At 41.6% G+C, this 12,147-nt stretch overlaps 1 protein-coding gene across 1 annotated transcript; it reads right to left on the reverse strand.

The window, feature by feature from the left end:
• Nucleotides 1-7,956: 7,956 nt before the first annotated feature.
• On the reverse strand, nt 7,957-11,391 carry CRYGN (crystallin gamma N). The gene is made up of 4 exons (XM_053468312.1): nt 11,274-11,391; nt 9,299-9,547; nt 8,644-8,789; nt 7,957-8,243 (listed from the first exon to the last, which is right to left on the reverse strand). The coding sequence occupies exons 1-4, from the start codon at nt 11,292-11,294 to the stop codon at nt 8,108-8,110; spliced, it is 552 nt and encodes a 183-aa protein (XP_053324287.1). The 5' UTR covers nt 11,295-11,391; the 3' UTR covers nt 7,957-8,107.
• Nucleotides 11,392-12,147: the final 756 nt, after the last annotated feature.

Genomic DNA, 12,147 nt, shown 5'->3' on the forward strand with positions numbered 1-12,147 from the left:
AGCAGCCCCCGAATGATCTATGCAGTTTGCCTGCTGTGCCAGACGGACAGCCCCGGGCCCACTTTGGGGGGTTGTGTATAAAAATGGCTTGAAAAGTGGAATATAACACAACTTTTATCACAATGATGTATAATTCATATATAGATATATTGTATGGGGTTATAATTAATGTCAAATAATTCATTATGTATAATAATAAAAATAATAATAACTATTGTTATTATTAAATGCCTAGCTCACCCGTTTTAGAAAATAGTTTTAGTGGAGCATAGCGTCCAACAGTCCTCGAGTCAGCAGGACTGTCCCACTTTCAGCACTCCGGCTATGCCAGTGCCCTGCTTAGATCAGTAGTTTTTTTAGCCAAAGCACGCCTTTTTCTCAGTGCTGCCATCTATATGTCATACAGTTACATATCCTGATCCTTTCTGTGCTCCTTTTATGGATTTTCGTTGCAGCCCCCATCCGGCGATGGTGTGATGGAAAGCGAGTCAGTAAATGTGTTTAGCGGTTGGGGGGTAATTGGCCCATCCGGGGCAGCTGTACCCCCCCCCGGGCTGAAAGTCGCCAGTCCTCCCCATCCGGGAAAATCCCGCCATGACTAACGGGCGACGCCGAATGCACAGAACGAGCAGGGAGCGTTACAAAGGATTTCATCATCACCCCCAGGGAGCGGGGAAAAAGCTCATTTCATGCATTTTTACTCAAACTGCAGCCAGAATCCCCTTTTGCTGAGAATGAAGCGAGAGGGACGCCGAGCGGGAACCGGATCTGTGAAATAAAAACCGCGAGGATTGGGGGTAACAAATGTAAAAGCATCGCCCCCGTCCTGCAAACAACACGCGCCCCGAACCCAAGCGTGGATACCTCACAAACTCACCGCAGGGGGGCAATTAGCCGGTCACAGAATATAAAACAAAGCAAGGATTCAGCGCATGCCCAGCGAATACCACCCGAAAAATATTGGGGATTCCCTCGCAGGATGCGGCCAAAGTACCCCAAAGTTTGGGGAGTCCTGTGGAGCTGAATCAGTGGGACTGCACCGCGAGAGACTCTCAAGCTATTTAAAGCCCCCTCTGGACACCGTTAATGAGGGTCCCGCATAACAGGAGGGGACGCTCAACCCTAAGGTTTGGTCAGATAACTAGAGCGCACAACCTAAAAATACAGATTCCTGGGTTGCTGCTGGAATAATAATGAGGAATAAATGAGCAAAATAAGGCAAGAATTCAGCGCATGCCCAGCGAATAAATTCAACCCCCCCAATCAAAGAGAAGACTCGCCAATCTCGGGGTACATTGACGCAGCGCCGGGCGAGGCGCTATACGAACCCCCAATATTTATGCCCTGGATTGTTCAGTGTTTTGTTCCAACTGTCTTAATGGCCATTTGTCCACAAGAATTATGAAATCACCGGCGGCCATTTTTTTTACTCGCCGTTATCCTTTCTGTGCTCCCTCTACCGATCAAGATGGAAGCTGCCGGCCTGCGGCTGGAGAACATCGATATCCCTGCCAACGGTGATGAATGCGGAGAGATTGCACAATATTTCACCCGCAGACCCCTACTCGCACGCTGCCAGATGTGCTGAAGGACGGATGCTGCGGTTCCAGAGACTACTCCGCTTATTTTTATTTTTGGAGCCAAATCACGAGCTGCAAATAGTTTTTATTCCGGGTGAAAAAGTTCCGACTCCCTGAAACATTCATCACAAAACGCCCCAGACCTGGAAAACAAATAGTTAAGTAAAAAAAATGAAATGAAATAACTGTACAAATAAAATGCGCAAATAAAGTTTATATTTTTTAAGACCTAAAAATAAATCTTTTAAAACCACTGGAAATAGTAAGATCGCAATAAAAAAAAAATCTTATTAGTTTCTTATGAAATATGAAAAGTTTGCCCCACCAATCCCTGGAAAACTGTATAACATCCCCCTTTAACCCTTTAAATGACTAAGGGTATGGTTTGTTTGTTTTTACACAAAAGGATTAAATTGGTTTTAGTATTTTTTTTAGAATCCATATGTATTTAGACAATCACTTAGTATGAAAAAAAGTTTGTTTTTTTAAAAAAATTGAATATTTTTTTTGCGAGTTTACCTATAAAAAAAAAAATATACACACACACCCACACACACACACACACACACACACACACACACATATATATATATATACAAACACACACACACACATATATATATACACACACAAATATATATATACACACACACACACATATATATATATACACACACACATATATATATATATACACACACACACACATATACATATATACACACACACACATATATATACACACACAAATATATATATATATACACACACACACACACATATATATACATATATATATATATACACACACACACACATATATATATATATATACACACACACACATATATACATATATATACGGTACACACAAACACATATATATATATATATATATACAAACACACACACACATATACATATATACACACACACATATATATACATACACACACATATATATATACACACACACATATACATGTATACACACACACACACATATATATATATAGACACACACACACACACACGCACATATATATATATACACACACACATATATATATATATACACACACACACATATATATATATATACACTACATATATAAATAATCCGGACCTGTAATGGAATAATGCACTTTATTAATTTCCATTGAAACAAAGTAAATTGTATAAAAATGTATTTTAGAAGAATAGTGAAACATTTGTTGCCGTAATAAATGTCATTTTGAAATTAGTCCTAGGATTACATGAAACTCGCTATATTATATTTATCTTCCGCTATGTGGCGCGTGAGATCTCCCCGGCGGGGTCAGCGTTTTATTGAGATGGGTTTTACAAACATTTAAAGAAGTGAATAAGAAGCATGGGCCAGAATTTTTTTTTATGCATTTAACATTGATTTTTATAAATGCATTGTCATGGCAACGATTTCATCCGTGCGGACGCCAAATACGCTTGCAAAGTATAATTCTTAATCCTGATTTAATACCCTAAAAAAAACAACTGTAAAACAGCCTACAGTGAAGCAGTGTTTTCTCATTAATAATAATAATAATAATACTAATAATTTAACAAAAATGATAGGTTTAACCAAAAACAGATCTGGAAACTGAGGTTTACCAGAAAAAAAAACAGAGGAAATTGCGCATGGGGGTGAATCACTGAAAATAGGAAATGCTCGTATTTTCGAATGGGTACTAAATGCTTTCAGTGGTAACTAATAAATTTTTTTGTGTGTTTTTTATATGTTTTTTTTCCTGTTTTTTTTATGCATAGACATACCAGAGAGCTTTTGGGTTGTGTTGCAAAAGAGGCTGAACGGGGTCTGGCTTTAGTCACAGTCATCCAAGCCAAGCCACTGGGAGATAATTTACATTAAGGGATAGAAGAGGTCGGGGTTAAGTCTGTCTAACGCATACCAGGGAACTTATCTGGCGTGGCTGATCCTGACTCATCAACGCTTGCCAGAGCCAAACTATCCCCTTCGAAAAACATTCTCTTCCTATTCATTTGGGACGATCTCTTGTATTTGGCCTACAAGTTTTGAGTAGAAGGGAAAGTCGTTGGGTGACGAGGTGCGATTTTACGCTAAGAGCACCTCGAACCCCACCTGGGATCCAGGATGTTCACCATCGATGGTCCAAAGCGGCCATGAGGAGTCTTTGTCATGTTAAATACCCGGGGGCCAGTCTGGCTCTGGTCTGATGGAGTTCGGAACGGGAAGATATACATCGGAGTACATTTACTAAGAAAATATAAAATTAACACCAAAATTATTAATTCATTGCTTTCCATTAAAAATATAATTATGGCTTTATCTCATATGTGACAAACTCTAAAACTAAAACACTTAAATATTGGGGTTCGGTCACGCTATATAGCAAAGGCTTAGTCTGCCGCTCTGCCGAATGACCAAACCTGAGATGCTTGAAATATTAACCCTTTAACAGACCATCATGAAGATTCTATGTACTGGCTCGCCAAATGTGTAACCGAAATGGCCCTAATACGGGCCCTCGTGGACACCCTGACTTGTCATTATTTAGAGACACACTTAATTGAGTCACCTGCATTCAAGCAGGGACATCAAGCATAACATACTGGGAGCCAAAGCACCAACTGGGAGTCTTATGCATGATCACAGCGGGGGGGGGGGATACTAAGGAGTCAGATCCAGACTGTGAGACCCCAATAATGAGCCCCTTTCCCATGAGATTGGGGTTAACCCATGAGTTACCAGGTATCCCCCACTATCCCTTAAAATTTTAAGAGCATGTTTTTAGTGTTTTTAAAAAATGCGTTATCTCCCTTTTGTATAGTTCCTCGGGACACATGGGCACTATGAAAGGAAATAATATTAACAATATACGCCATATACTGAAAATTCCATTAGTCAACCGCTAACAATTCACAAGAGAAAAGATAATAAAATATAAAACAGCGATTTCTGGAGAAATCTGCAAATTAAACAGATGTGAAGATCCCTGAGGAATTACAGCGATTGCAAAAAAAACCATAAAAAAAACATAAAACAAGCAAACATGTTTGACAAAGTGTGATAAATAACTCATTTCAAGTAAATAGATTTGAAGAGCTCTTAGGGAATCAGCGGCTTGTCTGATGGAGCTGCAGTAACCGCGGCGGGATGGAGTTATTTCCTTAACTTTTCTTAATTCAGATTGCAGATTTCGGGATTTCTGATCAAACTGTGACAGACCCAGGGCCGTCTTCATATTGATTGGACCCTGGGCATCCCCTCCTTATGATCCTAGTGGGACTCCGCGTGAGACGCCCTGGTGCCGCATGCGCAGCTCAGTACGATGCTGATTGCAAGTGCGGGTCCAGTGAGTGACCCAAAACAGAGGTGCGAATCACAATCAGGTCCAGCCTAAGGTGTTCAGGTGCCCCTATGCGGGTCACCCCGTGATGCCCCCCACTCATCATCACCCCCAGAGTTCCTTTGTCCCCTCCTTCACTGTACTGCACAACTCATCAAATACCGTATTTGCTCGATTATAAGACGAGGTTTTTTTCAGAGCAAATGCTCTGAAAAATACCCCTCGTCTTATAATCGGGGTCGTCTTCTAATCAGACCTCAAATAGAGGTCTGATTAGGAGACTAAGATCCAGATCCCCCGCACCGCTGCAGGGGACCTGGATCCTCCTGTCGTCGCCCCCCCCCACACACACACTTACCGGTGCTTCCGGAGGTGAAGTTGGCAGCGGGGGTTTGTATGCGTCCGTCGCAAATACCTTCCCCGACTGTCAGAGATCATTGTTCCAGAGTTCCTGATCTCTGACAGCCGGGGAAGGTATTTGCGACGGACGCATACAAACCCCCGCTGCCAACTCCACCTCCTTCCGGCTGCCGCGGAATGAGACGTCAACCCGCTGCCCCGGCAATACACCAGGAAATTGGAAGCACCGGTAAGTAAGTAAGTGTGTGTGTGTGTGTGTGTGTGTGTGTGTGTGTGTGTGTGGGTGTGTGTAGGGCATTTCTGGAATGCCTTACACCCCTATATGCCACTCTGGCACTTAGGGGGTTAAAAGGCATATTATGGGGCAGAGTGGCATATAGGGAGGTATAAGGCATTTCAGGAGGCAGAGTGGCGTTAAGGGGGCATTTAATAGTGCACTCTGCCTCCTGAAATGCCTTATACCTCCCTATATGCCACTCTGCCCCATAATATGCCTTTTAACCCCCTAAATGCCAGAGTGGCATATAGGGGTATAAGGCATTTCTGGAGGCAGAGTGCTCTATATAATGCCTTTTAACTCCCTTAATGCCACTCTGCCTCCTGGAATGCCTTATACCTCCCTATATGCCACTCTGCCCCATAATATGCATTTTAACCCCCTAAATGCCAGAATGGGATATAGGGGTATAAGGCATTTCTGGAGGCAGAGTGGCACATAGGGGGTCAAAAGGCATACCATGGGGCACAGTGGCATATAGAGGGTTAAAAGGCATATCATGGGCCACAGTGCCATATTGGTGTGGCAAGCCTGGGGGGCAGATGTGCGTAACTGGGGGACAGGTTGGAAAATACAAGAAATAAAAACAAAAAAAAATATTTTTCTCAATCATAGCTTTTATTAAAAAAAATAGTTTACATGAATTAACATTTACTGGTAAAACTTTTTTCCTTTAGGGTCGTCTTATATTCAGGCTTTTTCTTTTTTTCCTAAGTTAATATTCAGATTTTGGGGGGTCGTCTTATAATCAGGGTCGTCTTATAATCGAGCAAATACGGTAATACATGAAAAATCGTAGGCATAGATCACAGGCTGCCCACCCCTAGGCCGGCCCTGGCACCCAGATTGCACACATAGGACTTGCCCCAGCAAGTAAAGTCCAAAAAAACCCTGCCCCCCCTCACATACGCACTGGCACACATATGTATACACACTTACACAAACTTACACACACTCACAAACTTACACTAACATACACGTACTCCTACCCAACACACACTCTTTCACACATACACACATTCATGCTCACACACAAGCACTCCGGAGGCAGGCCAAAGTCAGGAACCGATCACACGACAAATATACACGGGTCGCAAAACACAATTCAAGAGTCAAGCAAATATAAGCAAAAACGCGAGTGAATTACAGAGGCACTATCACATTGTTCTCATGAACATGCATATTATTAGCCGTCACGGCCGTGCTCTGATTCTCTGTCGGCCGCCGAGCAGCGGACAAAAAACGAAGGCAGAAGAGAAGAAGCGGAGCTGCGTGACAAGGACACGGACATAGTCGGCGGAGAAAGTAGGATGACGTTGTGAGAGAGTGTGAATGAGTGTGAGAGAGTGTGAATGAGTGTGAGAGTACAAGAGAGTGAATTTAATAATCATGATATAGCATAATATATGTGGGTGTGGATTTAGTATGCATGTTTTTTGGGGGGGGGCAGCCATTCATCCTTGGACCCAGGCTACACAACGCGTTGGGCCGGTTCTGATCGGACCAACCTCAGGGGTGAGGAGCATTGAGGTGACAGATGTCATTAGAAATATATCCTAAATGAAGTATTACGCATTGTTACTTATTTTTGTTAACTAATTTAAAGTCGAAGATGTTTTTTTCTAACAATTTTTCAGTAATCAGAGGGAAAACCTTAAGATTTAACACATTTTACACAAGAAAAAAAACCATTTTTGAATAATTACTAAGCAGGAAATTCTAAGGTTTAAAGCGACGTTACAGAAACATTCTAAATGTTTTTTGCACCAGTTACTGAAACGATAATAAAGTCGAGCCGGTGAAGCATTCGGTGCGAGTGCCGTTTATTATTCTCCAGATGTATTCTATCAGCGATCGACAATAGATCACTTTTATTTTTAATCCTATGTTTTCTTAGAGAGATTTTTTTTTAAAAAAAAAATGAAATCTCTCGGGGATAATTTAGGCTTCTTGCCAATAAAACAGGTAATTACCGCAAACTTCCAGCTGGGATGTGTTCAGGACCAGATAAAACGCGTCGCGCATGCACAGTGTCCGTCAGATGACTTTAAAGGAATGGATAATCCTACCGGGGGACAGGCAAGTGAGGATGAAGGCGGTAATGCCCCAAGGGTATTTTGGAGATGCCCCAGGTGGCCAGGGTAGCATAAAATGTAGCCAGGTTTTCATACAACATTTAGTTTAAAATTGGATCCTTGTTATGATCCTTCCACGTGCTGTTAATCCAGCTAATTAATTGATTGCTACAAACCAGTTCTGTTATTCTATGGAATCTATTAACACTTTCAGCAGGACAGATCATATCCTGCCGTCTTTTACTGCTTAGTAGATCTTCCCCTTATCATTTGTGTGTTGATTGGGTTTGATTTGTACACACGAGAACATATTTCAGTTTATTAATGATTATTATTTTTGTAATGCGATATAATCGACAGCCAGGAAACGCAGTTTAAGAATTTATTGGGCATTTTTTTCAGCCAGAAGAGGTAAAAGGTTTGTTTTTTTGTGCATCTGAGTGTCTCTGAGCTAAAAGGCTCCCTCTGTTAGAAGTAGTTGACGACCCGTCGGATGGACTGGATGTTGGCGCTCTGAGCCTGCCATTCGTTGAAGCTGCGATAATCCCCTCTCTCTACGACGTACATGCGCCCCCTGTAGTTGGGCTCCTCGTACAGCACCCACCTGAAACGACAGACGACGAGAGAAAAAAAAAGCACAATATTTCATGTAATTAATAAAAATATTATTGGGATTTATCTTTTCCAGCCATTATCCACAAAAAGCACGTGCGGGGCGGATCATGCTAATTTTTCTTTCTTTCCCATGATCCTTTAGTGCAGACTGGATTGGAATCCTATCGCCAACACCAAGCAGGAAGTTGTAACCCACTTCCTGGACTCCATTTTGTTTTTGAGAAAGTGTTTTTTTTTTTTAGTACTTAGTATATATAAAATAAATGTATAATAACGACATCGATGACATTCCATTTACATGTTTTTTTTTATACAAATAGGGTAATAAAGCTCATGAGTTTGACTTAAAATGACCTTAAATCCCATTTCTAATGAAGCGCGTTACTTACGCTCCATCGCCGTAGACCTTGATGGCGTTCACGCAGTTCTTGTTCCAGCCTCGTCCTTGCAGGAAGGGACAGTCCTCGCAGAACTCCATGCACTGGCCCGTGAAATTGCATCCTTCGAACAGCTCCAGCCGGTAATGCTCCCCGTGCTGGAGAGGAAAACCAAGAGTAACCACGGCGATTAGAAAGCGTTGTAAAACGCGTGGGATTTTAGTCAACTCATTTCAGGGTCAGTTATGAGGGTCTCATTACTGAAATCCATTCATATATCTGGAAAGCGTCTGACCGCATGGAACACATTTTTTTTCAAATTTTTCCTTTATTCAGTAGAATTTTAAATTTTAGAAGTGTAGATTTTTTTATTGATGTCATAATAGACATTTTAAAAAAAATATATAAATATATATTCTTGGAGTATCAGTTTTTTATTCCAGTGCAGGCGTGGTCCTACATAATGGGTTAAGGTGGTCGCCCCCCCCCCCAGGTCTACAAATAGAAGATTAAGAATCCATTTTTATTAAAAAATAATAATCTATAAACACAGAAATGTATTAAATAAACTGAATTATGAAAGTTGGGGTTTTGAAAAGCGAGGGGTCCACTTAACGAAAAGCCTCTGAATTGATAACGTGAAGCCAAAGAGAAACGTTCCACCAACCATTCTAACGGGTCTACTGGATCCCATGTGGTCGTTGTGGCCGTTCCAGCGGTGGAAGTCCGGGTACTCCCCCCTCTCCAGGATATACTGCTGTCCTTTAAAGTCGGGGTGATCATAACAGATCCAGGCTCCGCTCTCCACCCGGATGGAGTTCACTCGGTTCATGAACCCCTTGTCCTGGAAGTTATCGCAGTCCCCGAAGACCTCGAGTTTCCTTCCCGTGAAGCATTTTCCTTCATAGAAAATGATCTAAAAACCAACAAAGAGACATTATCCCACTTTGTGGGTAATAAAATAATGACCCTGAGATCCTACTAACGTAACCCCATTATGGAGACAGCAGGGGCAACGGAACGCGGAACTCTATGATGAGAACGTTACGTAATAACTCACCACAAGGTCAGTTCTCAGAGGAATTATTCCAAATCTTTTATATGATGGCCCCGAGGTCGGCCCTACAATATTAGTGACCTAGATGCCGTGATGTATTTATTAGGGCCACTGCCCAGAGAAGCACCTTAACCTGGTTCTCAAGTGGGCTCCAGGAGATGACATCATAACCTGGTTCTCCGCCATGTAAATGGTTACAAGCGAGATCTGTCTCCTCAACTGGCCCATGGACCTGTGTCCCATCAGGGATCCCGATCATCCAATAGGCTGAACAGCTGCCTAGATGGCCTACAGCAGAATATGCCACCGGCCCAGAGCACCCGTCCGTGGGGGCTCTGCCACCCGGTCCTTTTCTACATCAGCAAGGAAGCGTATGCAGGAAAGAGGAAAATCACCAAAAACATCGCCCCTCGCCCGACATTTTCAAGCAAACAGCAGGTAGCGCGAGTTCCTCTACGGGTGCAACCGGGGTGACATTTTTTATCTTTTTTTTTTGTTTAGTTTTTTTGGAAACGCTGTAAAACTCCGCATGTATAACGCGAATCTGAGAACCGTCCAAGGACTGATTAAGCCTCGCGTCCGTTACGCTTAACATAAAAAGTAAATTGTTTTTCTAACTATTATACGGGGCATTTCCACCGAAGACACGCAGTCATTTATAGTCTCCATGAAATTGACTTTGACTCGGCTGTTAAACGTTTTACTGATTGGTTTATGTGGATACTTGGCAGGAAAATGTTTTGGCAGAGTTGTCTCTGGACACGTGCAGATCACGCTAAGACGGAATGTGAAGAAAATACCGTGACTTTTTAAACAAATCCATATGATGGAATCAGTGAATGTCCCATTATTATTATTACTACTATTATTATTTTTATTATTTTTATTATTATTATTACTACTGCTACTATTATTATTATTTTTTTTTTTTTTTTTTTTTTTTACTATTATTATTATTATTACTATTATTATTACTATTATCATTTTTACTATTATTACTATAATTAATAATATTATTATTATTACTATTATTATTTTTACTATTATTATTATTATTACTATTATTATTTTTACTATTATTATTATTATTATTATTATTATTATTATTTATTTTTACTATTATTATTATTATTATTATTTATTTTTAAAGCACCAACCATTTAAAGATATTTTCCATGTGCAAATAATTTCTTTCACATTAAATAAAAATAAAATAAATCTTCCCAACCAAATTATTTATTTTTTTTTTATGTTATAGTTAAAAGAAAAAATAAAGCATCACTTTTGTCTGGGTGCAAAAATGTCTTTACTTGGCAATCGTAATAAGTTTATTTGCTATTTTAAAACTACGTATTATGTTTAAAAAATGTCATGAATGCATTGCATGATCCTCCAGCAGAGACGGTAGGAGGTAAAGCAGTGGAAGAATTGCAAAAAAATAAATAAAACATTGAATTAAAATAAAGGTTGTGTAGAGAACGGGCAGACTCGAACGTCAACTTCTGCCATAAAAAATCCTTTTCCTCTATGTTTATAATAAAAAATAAAAGTTTTTTGGGGGAAAAATACTAATAATGATACTTACTTTTCCAGAGTACTGAGACATCTCTCCGCTGGATGCTGTCCAAGCCAACGCAGCAGCCAACAAGTCTGACGGGCACAAAAATTGGACACCTCAATATATACGGGCGTTCAGACGGGGGCCGGTGCCGCGCGGCTCGTGTAACAATGATGCGGCTATAGAAGGTTTAACGTTTCTGCTTCGTAGACAGAATCCCCCCGGCGCTGGCTGCTGAGCCCAGACTTTTAACGGGCCGGCGGCGCTCTCACAATAGATCTGCTTGGCAGGGATTTCTGCTGCGGAGCATTGTACAGGCGGACAACACGGAGCGAATACATGTTCGGGGGCTTTGAATGGGTATTTAGGGGGGCTTCGCGTTAATAATGTACGCGCTGGTCGGCTCGTGGAAACCTTGACATGGCCCTCTTCTGAAATGGACCGCGGGCGCACTGACCTCCGGAAAGCCGGAGCTTCTTCTATAAGGCTTGGGGTTCGAGGAAGGGGTTAAAATAGGTCCGTGGTGCCCCTCAGTTGGATTGCATGGGATAGAACCTCATGGCGGCGCCTACTACCAGCTCACCGACAGTGTGCCAAATCTGCCGAGCACATCTATCATTGATATATATATAGTAACCAATTCATAGACTGCATACACACTATACTCCTCTCTGCGCATAATGCAGGCCTCCCAACTGTCCCACTTTGCGCAGGGCAGTCCTGACGTTGCCTCTCTAACCCGCTGTCCCTCTGGGCTCTCCCCCAGTCCTGGTTTTGCTGGCGGTCGGCTGGCGTTATTGGGCGCCACGGAATAGAAAGAGCGCGGCGGGGAACACAGACTCGCGTGGCAGCCACCAAATGCACCAACCATACGAGGAATGAAGAGAGCGCAAAACGAGAA

Source organism: Spea bombifrons, chromosome 5 (genome assembly GCF_027358695.1).
Source record: "Spea bombifrons isolate aSpeBom1 chromosome 5, aSpeBom1.2.pri, whole genome shotgun sequence".
NCBI lineage: Eukaryota > Metazoa > Chordata > Amphibia > Anura > Pelobatidae > Spea > Spea bombifrons.

What these genes read in the sequence shown, in the direction of transcription:
- CRYGN (XM_053468312.1), bottom strand. Translation starts at nt 11,294, where the DNA reads ATGTCTCAGTACTCTGGAAAA. An exon ending in CCAGTAGACCCGTTAGAATG is followed by an intron (nt 8,790 to 9,298) that starts GTTGGTGGAACG and finishes TTTCCTCTCCAG; the next exon opens with CACGGGGAGCATTACCGGCT. An exon ending in AAGGTCTACGGCGATGGAGC is followed by an intron (nt 8,244 to 8,643) that starts GTAAGTAACGCG and finishes CTGTCGTTTCAG; the next exon opens with GTGGGTGCTGTACGAGGAGC.